At 33.4% G+C, this 16,981-nt stretch overlaps 1 protein-coding gene across 2 annotated transcripts in view; it reads left to right on the top strand.

Annotated features, from left to right (window-relative positions):
• Positions 1-16,440, top strand: part of PDCD10 (programmed cell death 10) — a 41,624-nt gene extending 25,184 nt beyond the window's left edge. Inside the window, exons 3-8 of one of the 2 annotated variants that reach the window (XM_077880220.1) lie at positions 1,738-1,791; positions 6,775-6,892; positions 7,564-7,690; positions 12,475-12,553; positions 12,831-12,913; positions 15,959-16,440. In XM_077880220.1, coding sequence (XP_077736346.1) covers positions 1,738-1,791; positions 6,775-6,892; positions 7,564-7,690; positions 12,475-12,553; positions 12,831-12,913; positions 15,959-16,040 — 543 coding nt within the window. In that variant the 3' untranslated portion in view covers positions 16,041-16,440. Of the gene's footprint in view, positions 1-1,737; positions 1,792-6,527; positions 6,665-6,774; positions 6,893-7,563; positions 7,691-12,474; positions 12,554-12,830; positions 12,914-15,958 lie in introns of those variants that run through there. The other variant, XM_077880221.1, reaches the window with a different exon arrangement.
• Positions 16,441-16,981: the final 541 nt, after the last annotated feature.

The raw sequence follows: 16,981 nt of genomic DNA, 5'->3' as shown, positions 1-16,981 counted from the left end.
CATATGTAAACTTAATCTAGAAATCTGATGTCTGTCTTGGCTAATTTTATTAGTTCTTTGCTGACTTTTCTGGGCCTCTTTTACTTGCCTTGACCCTTTCACATACCAGCCAGGGCAGTACAGAATAAGTTAATAATGCTGATACTTGAAGGTACACATCTGACTCAGACCTTTGACTTGTTGAAAGAGGTCAGAGTGTGGTGTAAACCCAAATAAGGAAATGGTTCCTATCAGAGTGGAAACATTCATCCTGTCTGTCTGCCTCTCCCTCCCTTACGCAAGATCTTGAGATCAGAAGAGCTGTATTATAATTTTAATCTTAAATAGTATTTGTTACAATTAAATGAATTCTGTGGAAGAAGAAAATTTTTCATTTGTGGCAGCATACTTTAATTTTATAAGCTTATATATTGCTTTTTTGCTGTATTTGTCTACCTGGTCCTCTTGTGTCTTCTCTTTTACCTAGTAAGGCAAGGTTAGATTTTACTGGATTTGTAGAAGCCAAGTTTAAAACTGAATTAAATGGTCTTTTATTTATTTTTGGAGATAAAGTATTTATGTTGGCATATTTTGTTGCTTTTATGCTTTAAGGTGTATAATTTGTAAGGAGATAAAGTTCTCGGCATTTCTGTCATGTTTAGAAAAAAAATTGGTTTAATAAAGTGTAGGCGATTCCTTAGATATGTATATGTGTATATTGTCTGTAAAGGAAAACTTATATTTATTACCTCAAGGATTGAAAGGAATAGTTATTGCAAGATAGGATATGTTCATAGGTTTTGGTAAAAATATTCCACTGGCATAAAAATCCTATCCAATTTTTGTTTACATTGTTTTTGAACATTTAATATTGTCCCCAGTAAAAAAATCTATACATTGAGTTTTATTGAGTTAATTGGCCCAGTCTTTAGGGATTAAAAGAATATGAATTTAACTGAAGGTGGTTACTTTAAGCCTAGCAGTTAACTCTTCAACAAATGGCATTATTTTTATGGAATTGTATGTCTCTTTGGCTTGCTGAAAAGTGAATTCTGTAAAGTGTACAATAAAGACATGTGTCATTCAAAATTGTAAACCTCACATATTTGATACTATTTTAAAAGCTTTGATATTGAACTTTTGATTTAGTATTTTAGGTAACCTTTTTTTAATCTGGATAAAATAGAGGACAGATGATCCGCAGTCTTTATTTAGGATCAACTCTTTTGTCAGTACCATTTGCTATTTAATAAAATAGACTAAACTCAGCTTAATCCTTGGCTAAGGGATTGTAAAATAATTTAAAAGGGGTGAGGTAATAAATATAAAAAATCTTAATAAATGTTTTCTTGTTGTTGGACATTGTCTATTCAGAGCATACCCAGTTTGCCCTATATTTGCAACAGAGCATTGGGAGTTGATCTTGAACCGTATTTTCAATAATTGAAGTAAATATGTTTATTCTTTCTATGGGGACTTAATACTATTTTGCATTCTGGATTTATCATAAATCTACTTTCAAGGTAGTGTGTCTTTTTTTTTTTAATGGAGAACTCATACATCCTTAATTTTTCATGGTTTCTAACGAAAATTTTAGATAACCTGTGTATTTGAAGAATTAAGGTGATTTAGAATTTGCAAGTATTTTTGTTTATTGAATGATGGATTTATCAGTGTTATTATTATATAATGGAATATCAGAAATGTGCTTTTTCTAAGAAAATTGATTCTAATAGCAATTTAAAATTTATATTGCAGCTAGAACGAGTAAACCTGTCTGCAGCTCAGACACTGAGAGCAGCTTTCATTAAGGTGAGGTACAAATAATTTATTATGATGATTAAAATGTATGTTACTTATAAATCTGAATACCATGTGATAATTGCCACTTTATTTCCTTTTAGTGAAAACCTCTTCACCTGTCTCACATCTGCTTTAGTGTACTCTGTAAAGTTTAAAACACTTGCCAAAGGTGAATTAAAACAAATGCTGTTTCCTTAGCATTCATCTTTTTGTTACTTTGTGCTTTGGAAACTGACTACTTTGGAATCTTCTCTCTTTAGGTTTAGAGTATATTTTTGAATTTATTTTTCTATTATTTGACTTGATAAAAACTGTTGTAAAAGTATAATTCAAAAAGATGTTTTCCATATAGCTTAATTACAGAACATAACCATTAAACAGTGTTTTTGATGGGAAAACAAGTCCTGTGTGTGGAACATATTAAGGATACCTTGCAAATACACAGCCAAGTCACTCAGAGTGAACTTTTTCATTGTCTGTAGACTTGAACTGTTTGATACACGTTGCTGTTGAGTACTTGAAGTATGGCTAGTTCAAATTGAGTTGTACCTCAAGTATTAAATACGCACCAGATTTTGAATACTTAGTATAAGAAAAAGATTGAAGAATAACTCCATAAGGAGTATTTTATATTAATTACATATTGAAATGATAGTACTTTGGATGTATTCTTAAAATGATTTCACATGCTTATTTTTACTTTTGTAACGTGGCCACTGGAAAATTTACAATTACAACGAATGATATTTGTTGCTTGCGTTATATGTCTGTTGGACAGTTCTCTTCTATATATTGGGTGCATTCTTTCATATAAAACTTCATCGATCCCCCTTCCTTTCCCACTGTATATCAGGGTGCTCCAAACATCAATTTTTGTTTATATTGTGTATGTTTGTTTCCATCAATAGCTAAAATAACATATCTCAGGTTAAAAGTATTTTAATGTTTAAATCTAGAATACATTTATCATCAAGTTTTATTGGATTAAAACTCTAAATCCATCACGTTTGATTTCTTTTTTATTGCAAAGATAGTTTATTGAAACCATTCTTAATTGCTAGCACAGCTATCACTAGACATCTCTCTTACCTCACCAAAATAATTTACATTGTATGTATTATATTAAAACTGTTTTGATGTGATTAATACTCTAAAATGCAGTGCCAGTGTATGCATACATAGTAGCTTCATTAAAATATGTTCTGACACATCTTTGGGTTAATGAAGAGAATGAATGAAGCAATACCAATTTGTTTTTCTTTTTTTTCCTTGAGCTTCAGTGTGGCTCTGGAATGGCATATTTGGTTATTAAGGAGGCATGATGGAAACTATTTTAAGCTAACTTGCTATTTTGTTTGTGGCCGAAGAAAGGAAGGAAAGGCGACCTATTGCACAATATGGTATTGATAAGGCAAAAGTCAGTTTTTTAGCTTTCTTGATAGCAAGAACAGAGAGAAATTTCTCCTGTGGATCAGAAGACTCTGAAGTGATAGATCTATTTTCAGTATCATTTCTCAAAGAGGTAAAATAATGAATTTCATTAAGCTTTTTCTCATAAATATCCTTATATATAATCTGATGTTTTAACTTAATGTACAATTTAAAAGCAAACTGTGTTTAAAGTACGTGGCTATAAAAGGCCTTGTTTAACGTATGGATAAATTTTATTATCCATGGCACTGATTGTTAACTGGGGAAAGTGGAAGTTATTGTGAGAGGAAAACAAATTAGTCAGTTTGGCATTGATTTATTTTTATTATCAGATTTAATTTGTTAAATTTCAAATGGAATTAAAAGGGTGTGCATTAAAAAGATGAAGATTTTTGCATTTTTAAAACTACAACTTATTTGAAAAAGATTTTAAAAGCCTCACCCAGGGGTGCCTGGGTGGCTCAGGTAGTTAAGCATCTGCCTTTGCTCAGGTCATGATCCTGGGGTCCTAGGATCGAGCTCTGTATCGGGCTCCCTGCTCAGCAAGGAGTCTGCTTCTCCTATTCCCTCTGCTCCTCCCCACACTAACACTTCCTCTTTCTCAAAAATAAAATAAATAAATAAAAGGCTCACCTTGCCATATATCCCTATATGAATAGGGATAATAAACTGAAAATATATATACATATTTCTAGTTCTTTGACCACAGTGTCATTTATCAAGGTTTAGTATTTATTTTTATTATCATGAAAAAATGGATAAAAATTATTCCCCAAGAAAAAAATACTAGTGAAAATTATCTTTTAAGATATCTATTCTCCTTTGTTCTTTCCCCCTCTGGAAAGTTCTGATAGGTTATGCTGTTGAGAATCACTGAATCACAAGAGTGGATGTTACTGCCTTTGGGGATAGTTTTTTCTTACAGTTGGATTCTTCATAAAAATTGAACTTCCACAGAACTCAGTTATATTCTGAGAGAAAATGTTAAAGTATAGATAAAGTCTCCAATTTAAGCACAGATCTATTTATTTTGTCAGTCAGAGGAATTGGGTAAATTTAAGACTTAAAATGAAAAGTAAGTACTAGGATTTCAGCCAGAAGATACTAAGACGATTGTTCCCAAGCTAGGTGCCGAGGCATCCTGGCACCTCACAGCAAACTCAGATGGGCTCCATGAGTTATTTTCAAAATTTAAAGGAACACAGTGATACTAAACATTTCTTTGACACTATGTGAACTATGCCAGTTTGGTAGTTTACAATTTCGTCAGCGTATTCGATTGGGCTTCTTCCATTATGTCATATCTTTGTGGAGTTGGAATTTTGGCCATTGCTGTGATAAAAAGTAAGTACCACAAGAATATCAGTGTTCAAAAGGAAATCAGGGTGGCAAGGTTTAGAAATTATGCAGTGCCCGACAGGTGAATGCATCTCATTAGTAAGAATCATGGTTATTTAAGAATGAAATAAAATGTTTTTCTTTTAATTTACGTATTTTTTAAAGACCACTAAGTTGTTAGGACACAAGTACTTACTAAGTTATTTGAACTTAACTACTTAATACATAACCATTATTAAGGTATTTTTCTTAGCAATAAGAACATGTGTAAGCTGAGAAGGTTAGAGACTTCCGTAAGATTTCTGTAATGCTCCAGTTTGGGCACTTTGAGGCTCCACGCCAGCTTGGTATTGAAAGCTTTATTCTCAGTCTTCTAGCATGTAATGATTCTGACAGTTTATTATAACTTAATCAGAGAGAGATGTTTTTCTGCTGGCATATTCTGTAAGCACGTGGAGAGTGCTCTCCTACTTTGTAAGATAATTCATTATATAGGTAATTTAATGCTATTTAGAGAAAGAAGATAAAGCACAGTTATCAAATACTGGCTTATACTGTATGTAATTTTGTGGCAGCTCACCAAATTAATAATGTTGATAACTTTTTTTTTAAATAGGTAGTTTTTTTTTAATTTTTTTTTTTTTATTTATTTATGATAGTCACACAGAGAGAGAGAGAGAGAGAGAGAGAGAGAAAGGCAGAGACATAGGCAGAGGGAGAAGCAGGCTCCATGCACCGGGAGCCTGACGTGGGATTCGATCCCGGGTCTCCAGGATCACGCCCTGGGCCAGAGGCAGGCGCTAAACCGCTGCGCCACCCAGGGACCCCATGTTGATGACTTTCTTAACCCATGTTTGTACAACTTTTCCCTTAAAGGTAACTCTTGTTTTGTAAAAATGAATTCTTTCTTGAATATATTCATGGAAGGAAAAATCAAAACATGCATAAAGGAAATGGAATTCAGTAGGATACGCTTTATCGTTATTAATCATTATCAAAGTGATTTCCTTGAATAGCATGTGACAGCAGTTAAGTGATCCCAAGATTGAGATAAATGTGAATATTTTCTTTCCCCATTCCATTCCAAAACCTTTCAGTTTTTGATACTTGAAGCCTAATGAGAAACAAGATGTTATAATGGAAAGGGCAATAGGAATGAAAGAAAGCTGGATCTGCAGTGATACCAGAATGGAATTGAAAAGGCAGAGGTTAAATGTGCTTGACATATGTGGAAGCAAATAGATTGCTGTCTGCTTAGAATCATAAATTGTGTTTCTTTTTGCTGTTTAATATTGGACAAAGATGATAGGAAGTCATCAGCATAATGATTAAAATTAGCAGGTATCCTAAAAGAAACAAACTTAGAGTGTCATTATAAAATTTTTAAAAATAATAAAATGGAAAGAATTACTGGGAGAAAACCAAAATCTGAAAATTAACTCTGGTAAACTCAGAGCTTTCTATGTTCAGTCTTGAGCTGGCTAGAAGATTTTAGTGCCCTAGTGAGTGTAAGTAACAAAGAACTAATGCAAATTCATCAATGAAACAAGCTCAGGAGGTAGCAAAAGTATTAAATGATGTTTGGTAAATTATTCTTGCTACAGGTATTTTTGCTACAAAAGGAAATACTCTTGCCACAAAAATAAAATAGGCAATGAAAATCTTTATGTGGAAAACTAGTTAAAGGATTAGATAGCTTAAATAAAACCTACAAAAGAAATCCTTTTTTTTGTTTGTTTGTTTTGCTTTTGTTTTTCCTGACATTCTGTTCATTTAAATGCAAAGAATCTGCAAAGTACTGGTAAGATAAGTTATTGCTTGATCCTTAAATTGGAATATTAGCTAATGAAAAAAAAGCTTAAAATCCTTAGTGTATTTAAACTACTGAACAGAGTAATTGATGGATTACTAAAATATATATAATCTTTTATTTCTATTTTTGTTACCAGTTTGATTGCAAGTGAGTGTAGAAGAGAAATAGGAAATGTTAAGTACTTTATGTTCAAATGGCAAATGGGACCATGACTATAATAAGAAGTCACCCATGCATAAACTCTGGCAAAACATAAGTGAATGCCATCATCACACCTACTTTACAAAGATTTCTGCTTTTGTAAGTTGATCACTCCCAGAAGTTTCCAGCAGGTTCTAAACAATTAAGTTTTGGCTTTAAAGTGCTGATTGAGCTTCTGTGTTTTAAAACTAGTTTTCTCTTCTTTATAGGCTGAAAAAGAAAATCCAGGACTCACACAAGACATCATCATGAAAATTTTAGAGAAAAAAAGTGTAGAAGTTAACTTCACAGAGTCCCTTCTTCGAATGGCAGCTGATGATGTAGAAGGTAGTCAGAATCTTGTTTAATTTTCTTACAGTTGTTGAAAAGCACTTCCTCCAAGTCTTTATTTGACGAATGGGCCTTCCGCCCCTCCCGCTTTCCTCTCCATCCTTACTGTTGTTCTTATTACTGTAGTGATAGCAGGAAAAAATCTTTATCAATTACTTTGTGTTTTTGAGATTTCAGAAATGTGCTGAAGGTATTCATAGATTATTTGGGTTTTGATATCAGGAATCCATTACATATTCAACATAAAGGTTTTTATTAAGTTCATTTTCTCCAGTGACAGATATATGTTGCCATTATATTTGTTATGAATGTCACTACTTTAAGGTTGCCTTATGAAATACAGCTTCAGAGGCCTGATAAATTTGATTGAGCCTGTCTTGTTTGTTTGTTTTTTTAAGATTTCATGGAATTTCCATTTATCCCAAATTGAAAATGTTTATAGTTTTCATGTTCTCATACTTTACTTTGGAGAGAGCCAAAATTATTTCTGAACTAAGTTGAACTTTAATGAATTCTGCTTGTCTTTCCTAGTCATCTGACCTTTCTTTCCCCCTTCTACATCTTTAACCAACACTGGGAATTTGTAGACTTGAATTTGGCAGGGAGTTGCATGATGCTATCTGTCTATCTATCTACTTATTTATATATTTAAAAATTTATTTTATCAGAGTATATGATTGAACGACCAGAACCAGAATTCCAGGACCTAAATGAAAAGGCACGAGCACTTAAACAAATTCTCAGTAAGATCCCGGATGAGATCAATGACAGAGTGAGATTCCTGCAGACAATCAAGTAAGCAACTTTTGGCTTTGGGTTCTTCTTTATTTCAAAGTGCTTCAAAGGAACCACTCATCCTAGGTGTTTTATTTTGGTATGACATTAATTTTAAATTGAAATATTAATTTTTTAAATTTTTTTATTTATTTATGATAGTCACACACACAGAGAGAGAGAGAGAGAGAGAGGCAGGCAGAGACATAGGCAGAGGGAGAAGCAGGCTCCATGCACCGGGAGCCCGACGTGGGATTCGATCCCGGGTCTCCAGGATCGGGCCCTGGGCCAAAGGCAGGCGCTAAACCGCTGCACCACCCAGGGATCCCTGAAATATTAATTTGAAATCAAACTTGAAACTTTTAAATGCTACATATTGAGTATTAACTTCTAAGCTGTGGTATTTGGCTTTAGAGTGTGATAACATTTTTTAGAATATTAATATAAAAACAGATGAAATGTACATAAATTGGAATGTAGTTTGAACCACAAAAAATAATGCAAAAATGTAACATCTTATTAAAGTGAATAAAGTTAGATAGATTATAGTATTGGTAACAAAGGACACCAATATTGTTTTTTGTTTCAGAAACGGTAGAAGTCATTAGGATAAGTAACGTATTCTTCTTCTTGAATAGTGTTTTTAATTTCGGCAAACTGTAAACCTCCAAATCCTTACTTTTGGGGATGCAGGTTACACAAGACTGAAAATATGCATGGGGCCAGGAGGCTGACTGGTGAGCAGCAGCAAGAAGGGTCATCCTTGAATCCTTGAGTAGTGGTTCTCAAACCAGGGGCACTGTCCTCCAGGATTGAGAGGGTGGGAGAACTAGGGGAAAATAGATAATTTCTAGATAAGTAGAGTCTCATCATTTTCTTCAGCCTCACTGCAGATAAAACAAAAAAGATTGGGGAATTAGAGTGGCAATATCGGTGCAACCTTTTGGTTAAACCACAGGTAGAAATTGCTGAACAGGAAAGATTCATTAGTACAGGTTTTTTGTTTTTATTTTTTATTTATCTGTCTATCTATCTGTCTGTCTGGAAGAGGCTGTGTTGTCATACTTTGTATCTTTAAAGAATGCAAAAAGGTTCACTTGTAAATATTAACATCTCTTGGAAATAGTAGTCTTTGTAATTCACATTGCAAGATGCTATTTTAGCTAGTTTGGGCACCTGTTGTGAGTGCTATGGGGAAAAATATCCCATTGTAGAAAGTAATGCTTTGTGATGGGTACTCAGCCCAGCTATCAAAGAGCGATCCTCTTCTTTTAGGTCTTCTAATTGAGAACCTGAAAGTATGAAAAAGACTTTTCATTGCCTAGCTAAAATTCATGTCAGAGAACAAATCCTGAGGTAAATATTTTACCTTTATAGGAAGCCTCAGGTTCCTTTAACTATTTTTAATATGTGAAAAAGGAAGAGAATTAACTGTTTTGGATTTTTATTTTTAGTCTAACATAAAGTAAACATATTTTGCTCATAAAAGGATAAATTGCCAGTGATCTGGAGCATGGTTGCTTAGACAACTTATTTTTAGAGTTTTCAAATAATTTAGTAAGATATTAATTTGTTTTGATGATCATATATTTACAATCTATACTACATTTCTATGAAGATCTGACATTTTAAAAATAATATTTTTATTTTTTGCAAATTTTGCCTCGTGTCATTGAAGGAGAGGTTTATGGAATCAATATCATCTTAATGATAGTAGTCACTTGGATTATGTTCTCAGTGCTTTTTTAAGCACTTTACGTATATTACTGTATTATAGCACTGCTATAACAGGTGAAGAAGTTAAGTAACTTTTCCAAGATCAGAGAGCTGGTAAATTGGTAGATCTGGGTTCAAACCCAGGCAGACAGACTCCATGGTCTTCTACTGCTTCTCAGTCTGAGATATGTCATGCAGGCCTAACCCAGTGATTGAAAACAGTTTCTGCAATCTAGAAGAGGTGTGATAAAGGATATTTTAATATAGAATGCCAGTAGGTAAGAGAGAGAAGAGTGTTGTGGTTGAACCTGGGGTAGATATGTTAGGCCCAGAGCCTTCATCCTGCTATTTTGACACCATCTTACCCTTCTGGGGAGTCCCCAGTGCATCTCTGCTAAACCCGTTGTGGCTTTAGAGAAATAGGTCTGAAAAGCACTGTATAAACAGCCACATTTTAATCATAAGGAAGTTGAGGTCAGGAGCCGAAGAGTCTTATCTACAGTCATTGACAGAGGCTGAATTTAGGGGTTTGTCTCTCATTTTAGGGGCAGTAGTAATATTTCACTTTTGTTTTCTGGAGCATACTCAGCACAACTACATTTAAGAGTATTGGCAATTAAAATTAATTTTTTAAGCATTTTAGGAGATATAATTGGCCATGGAAAGTTTGTTGATAATATATGTGAGACTACAATTCAACCGCATATAAATTAACATAGATTGGTAAGCTGTAAAATTATTCATATCTCTGATATATACTGACACATTTTGATACATACATGGTTGTTGAACAAATTAGTGGATAAAATTGCACCAAAATAAAAAATGGCTTATCCTTTAGGCACAACATTACTGTGCAGTCACTGTTTTTTCTTTAAAATATTTTACTTTTTCATACTTAAGGTATCTTCTTCATTTATTTTAGTTTCAATAAGTATGTGTCAGGTACTTTTATACCAAGTACTATATGTGATTTCATAGGTTATATTAAAGTAGAAAAATGATTCCTGTCAGCTAATAAATATCCAGGTATTTTTGTATATGTTAGCAGAGCTAGGTTTGAATTTCTATTCTAAGATTTAGCTGTGAAGATGAGGGTAACAGTTGTAAGAATCGAGGGAAAAGCTATACATAAAATGCTTCACGCAGAACCCAATATATGCATTCACAGCACATACTAGCATTGTGAAATAAGAGGTTTTTTTTTTTTTTTTTTTTTTTTTACCCTTTTCTCTGTGGAGTTGATTAGGAAAAATGATCCAGCAAACAAATATGTTAAAAGTGCTTTTGATTAATGAATGTTTCTGTTTGACTACATTTAAGCTTATGCAAATATTTAATAAATATAATTCATAGGGTTTTTTTTTTAGGTCTGATACATCGTAATGGATGACTAGTAGAGACTTGTGACTTAATAAACCAGAAAGCCATGCGTTTATCTATTTACTCTTTATAATCTGCATTTACATATCCACATGCTAAAATTCACCAGAGTTTGGTTTCCCTGATGGTTTTCAGAGTAGCTTTTCCAGAGGTGTCCAGTCTAGACCTAACTATAAATAGACAGCATAGGAATTTCCTTCCTTTCGAATGTTCACATAAATATATAAATTTGGGTTACAGGATTAGAAAGCCTCCTATTCCATGCAATTTTTTTGATAAGATATATGTTTACATTCATCTGATGTCTGTTGTCCTCTTTTGAGTATATATTTCCACAAAGTTATCGCACCAAAAGCTGCAAATTGCTAAAATTTCATCCTACTGTACCCATACTATATGTCCCTTTTCACAGAATCACTTAGCTCCAGAATTGTTTATAATTACACTGTAGTTATTTTACCCTCAAGTTTTCTCCAGTTCCAATTTGTTTAATTGTCTGAAGTATTTTTTAGTGCTGATTGTTTTCTCTTGTAGGAAATAAACCCTTAGTAATATAATTTAGCTTCCCTGGTGCAGACCTTAGTGCCTTAAATGAAAATACTGTTCTGTGTACATGTAGATGATGTAATATTTTATATAAATTGCCACAGATATTTTTAGAGAAGATCAGGCCTAGGGATAAACAGTCTGGGTCTTTTGATAGAGTTCTTTATAAAGCTCTTTGGCCACTGATAGGTTGGCCAGAGTCTTGGTTCTAGGCTCTAGATTCCCAGACATTGGGAAATTTGGTTCCTCAGTAAAATCACCGGGGGGGGGTGGGGTGGGGGGGGTGGCTTATTTTTTAAGTTTTAAAGTACAGGTATATTCCCAGTATTCATGATAAGTCTGGGGGTATCATTCAGAAAACTCTTGCTTTTTTTGTTTTTCTTTACAGGTGAGTGAGAACTCACTGCTCTTTTGACCTAAGGAATCTATTGCATATGGAGCATATGTTCAGGTTGTTGATTAGCCCTGAAAGCACAGTTTTATAATCCCTTTTTAAAGCAGAATTTTAGGGCACCTGGTGGCTTAGTGGTTGAGCATTTGCCTTTGACTCAGATTGTGATCTTGGGGTCCTGGGATTGAGTCCCACATCAGGCTCCCTCCCTTCTCCCTCTCCCTGTCTCTACCACTTTCTCTGTGTCTCTCATGAATAAATAAATCAATCTTTAAAAAAAAATAAACATCCAAACTATTAGGTATGTAACTTGAAATGCTGATAAAAACAGAAGTGAGTTACATATAAATTTTACGTACTTGTTCATGACATAGCAAAAGTGGGGAATATAATATAGTAGATTGAATTCAGCTACATCAGAGAAAGGAAAAATTGTAACTGGAAGAGATGAGAAGCAGAGCTAATTCTTAGAAATTTGAGTAAGTAATGCTGAATGAAATGTTACTGATTTGGGAAGATTGAAGTTGGTTGTAGAATGTTTGGTCAGCTGTTCAAGAGAAGAGACAGCATCACAGAAGGGTACAGGCTTAAAAAAAACTCCAGCCAACTAGTCAGTTTGTATGTTTGTGCTTGATGCAGTGCTAGTAAGGTAATTAACAGTGTGATTAGTAATCCTTAAAAAAATTAAAATGTATGTATATATATAAAATAACACCTCTCTTCTAGATATAACTGATTTTAAGAAAATTCTTTTTTCCTTATCCAACAGGGATATAGCTAGTGCAATAAAGGAACTTCTTGATACAGTGAATAATGTCTTCAAGAAGTATCAATACCAGAACCGCAGGGTAAGTTTAGTAGACGCCTTACAAGCTGCCACTTTACATTTTGATTTACATTTAGTTGTTTTATTGAATTAAATACTGAGATGGCTTGATTATGGAAAATAGTTTTGTATCATTAACCAGTGGTTTTGTCCTTGAGTTAAAACATATTTAATACTTGTAAAAATTTTAATCTGTAATATAAAGTCCATTCTATATTCTGTGTAATCTCTTATCTTTGATTTTGGCTTTTGTGTTATTTCTCTTATTTAATATTTCTTACTCTATTTGATGTCCATAGGCACTTGAACACCAAAAGAAAGAATTTGTAAAGTATTCCAAAAGTTTCAGTGATACTCTGAAAACCTATTTTAAAGATGGCAAGTAAGTAGTCTCATCATCTTTTTCTTTTAAAATTAAATTATGTGGTTTTATATAATATGAAAACCATATAAATTAAGCCCTTTTACTATATTGTTAATACTCAAGCTACCTAGTCTCTAAGATAGACTATTAAAAATAGATAGTGAGAGGTTGATAATCCAGCCATAACTAGACTAGAGCAGAAGTTGGCAGACTTTTTCTGAAACAAACCACGTGGCAACTATTTTGACATGGTGGGCTTGTGGGAACTACCTACTTCAACTCTGCTGTGGTGGTGCAAAAGCAGTTATAGTGTGAAAACAAGTGACATTATGGCCATGTTCTAATAAAACTTTTATAGACTCTGAAATTTGAATTTTGTATTATTTTTGCCTGTTACATAATATTCCTTTTTTTTATCTCCCCCATTTTAAAAATACAAAAGTACTCTTAGCTTGCAGGCTATATAAAACACAAGGAGTGAGATTTGGCTTAGTGGCCTACTTCACCAGCCCCTGAATCTGTGGTTCTCAAACTTCAGTAGCATCAGAATTACCTGGGGGGCTTATTAAAAAACAGATTGCTTTTGGAATCCCTCTCCATTCTATAGGTCTTGGGTGGACCCCAAAATTTGCATTTCTCTTTCTCCCTTTTTTTTTTTTTTTTGAGAGAGAGAGAGCAAGTGAGGGGAGGGGCAGAGGGAAAAGAATCTCATGCAGACTACCTGTGGAAGCCCAATGTGAGGCTCCATCTCACAACCCTGAGATAATGACCTGAGCCAAAATCAAGAGTTGATGTTCAACAGACTGAGCCACCCAGGGACCAAGAATTTGCATTTCTAAAAAGTTTCCAGATAATACTGATACTGACAGGTCCCTTAAGAACAAAGCAATGGAAAAAAAAAAAAAAAAGCAATGGTTCTCAATCCCATTTGCACATTAGGATCATCACTTTGGTTTATTAGTTTTTTAAAATTCTAGTGCCTTAGTCCCAACTTCAGAGGTTCTAATTCAGATAGCTTGGAGTGGGGACCAGGGTTTAGGTCTTTTATAAAAAGTGTTAAGTGTTCCAGGTGATTTAAAAGTGCTGCAAAGGTTGTGACCCACTGTTTGGAAAGAGGGAGGCTTTTACTGTCATTCCATAAGATAAGTAGTATACTAAAAAGGTAAATTGGACATTGCTTTTAAATTTACATACAATTATCTATAGAACAGTCTGGGAAACCCCCCCAAAATAATGTTTTTACATACACATTTTACACATGTACATATAATGTATAAGCTGATGAAGAGGCCCTGTCTTCTGTAACATTGTACCTTATGTAGAGAGTTCTTTGTACCTCAAGTAGAATACTAGAAATTTTGTAGACAAGATCATTTTCTCTCACTGCTTAAAGTCAGAAAAGCAATCTAAATGGTGATTATTTCATGTATAATTGGAAGGGATCTCTAACATTTTATTTTACCATTGAAGTTTAAAGATCCCTATATCCATGTCGAACATTACAATATTATTATAGTAATATTTAAAAATAATAAAAATATGTTAGAACGGTCTGTTAATTTTCAGTCATTTTTAACAGTTCCAGTAGGTTGAAATCCTTACGTTTATATTATGAATAAAAGATACTGAGCTACATTTTATTAATGGTTTTGTTACTGTTCAGATAGTCTAGGGGAAATGCTCCTTGATGACTTCGTTTTAATAAGCTTGCAGGTGTGTTCTGAAAATAAACTTAACATCTGTTTTTCCTTGGTCTCCATTGCTAAGCCAAAATAACCAAAACACATTAAAAGAATAATTTACATGATGGGATCATTATTTCTGATTCTAATTAAGAATTATCATGAAATAAGCACATCAAAAGGTAGAAATTCCTTTAAAGCCTAATTTTCATTAATCTGGAGTTATGTACTCTGTGTATGGATTATTCAGGCTCTCTGCTACTACTGTTTCTCCAGTAGCATCTTAATAATTATTTGTATATGAATAATGTGCCACAAGTTTTGTACCTGTTTTCTCAAAACTGAAAAATGTTAATAGAGCCTGACCTATGAGCCATCTTCCAATAGGGGGATGAATTTGCATTGATTTAATTAATTCTCTCTGGCCCCTCTTTTTTGAGAAATGTCTAGGATGAAGATACAAGTTTTAGCTATGATATTGAGAAACTGATAAGAGCACACAGTGGGACTAGGGCACAGTTCTTTGTTCCAGTCACATGAAGGTGGACTGATAGGAGAAAGGTGTGCAGCACAAAGTAATTTTTTAAAAATATTTTATTTATTCATGATAGACACAGAGGATTCAGAGACATAGGCAGAGAGAGAAGCAGGCTGCCCATGGGGAACCTGATGTGGGACTCGATCCCAGGACCCCGGGATCATACCCTGTGTCAAAGGCAGATGCTCAACTGCTGAGCCACCCAGGTGCCCCAGCACAAAGTAATTTTTAAGAACATTTTTAAATATATTGTCAGCTCTTAAATACTGAGACCACATGATTATTTTGTTTTAAAAGTAGATTTATTCTAAAAGTAGTTTAGAATTCTCATAGTTTTTTATTTTGTTTTTTGTTTTTGAAAGAAAGTAAGAGAGATTTGGGTAAGTCAAATTTGAAGTAATTAATTAGCTTTTTGTTAAGTATTTATTATGTCCCTTGATGTAGAGATTTTGAGGCTGAGAATAATACTGGAGCAGATATTATTTTGGTAACTTGTATGAAACCAAAGCCGGAGACTACATTTGAATCCTCTTTGGCCCATTATTTGTTCAACCTAGGCATGGGATCTGCTTGTTGAGGCGCCACCTATCATTAGCAGCCCACCAACACCTTATTGCCAACAGAACCACTAGGGGGCAGTAATTCCTAGATAGTTTCAAATGATGCAGGACCATTCAATTCCAAGCTAGTATAAAACATGTTCCTCAGTACTAACTTGACTTTTTTTTTTTTCTAAATTGATTTCATTGCTACTGTTAGTAGATGACATCAAGTATAAATATTTTAAAAGGATGAATTTTTTGGGCAAAATTAATGGTTTTCTTTTTTTTTTTTTTTAAACAGGGCAATAAATGTGTTCATAAGTGCCAATCGACTAATTCATCAAACCAACTTGATACTTCAGACCTTCAAAACTGTGGCCTGAAAGTTGTATATGTTAAGAGATGTACTTCTCAGTGGCAGTATTGAACTGCCTTTATCTGTAAATTTTAAAGTTTGACTGTATAAATTATCAGTCCCTCCTGAAGGGATCTAATCCAGGATGTTGAATGGGATTATTGCCATCTTACACCATATTTTTGTAAAATGTAGCTTAATCATAATCTCACACTGAAGATTTTGCATCACTTTTGCTATTATCATTCTTTTAAGAATTATAAGCCAAAAGAATTTACGCCTTAATGTGTCATTATATAACATTCCTTAAAAGAATTGTAAATATTGGTGTTTGTTTGACATTTTAACTTGAAAGCGATATGCTGCAAGATAATGTATTTAACAATATTTGGTGGCAAATATTCAATAAATAGTTTACATCTGTTAAACATTTCTTTACTTGAAAATACATATATATATATATGGATATATATATATATGATCAGAAGACCAAGATGACTTGGTGTAATGTCTAAAGAACTTCTAATGGGAGCTTACTAGCAGTTTATCAGATAATAAAGCAACAATTCTATTTTTTGGTCCTTAATCACTCTGGGCAAAAGGTAGTCAATGGAAATATTTTTGTTAGTTATTATATATGAGGTACTGAATATTTTTGCAACCTGTTTTGAGAGACTTACGAGAAGGAAATGGCAACTTATAGTGTCTTCACACTATAATGTCACTTCTTGAACTCTATGACAATGTAAAGTTAAGTTTTTCTGATATGCTGGGCCCTAATAAGCTTTGTACCTTTTTTCCAAAAATAGCCACAACTAATAGTAATTTGAAGTTTTATCAATGCTAGTTGGTTTGAAATTGTCATGAGTGTTATAAATGTTATACACACTCTTTAAATATATAGAGCTTTGTTTCACCATAGAGAAGTTTTAAGGAAATTATGTATCAAGTGATCGTGTTAAGTGATTT

Source organism: Canis aureus, chromosome 31 (assembly GCF_053574225.1).
Source record: "Canis aureus isolate CA01 chromosome 31, VMU_Caureus_v.1.0, whole genome shotgun sequence".
Classification (NCBI taxonomy): Eukaryota; Metazoa; Chordata; class Mammalia; order Carnivora; family Canidae; genus Canis; species Canis aureus.
This window is presented reverse-complemented; position numbering and strand designations above follow the sequence as displayed.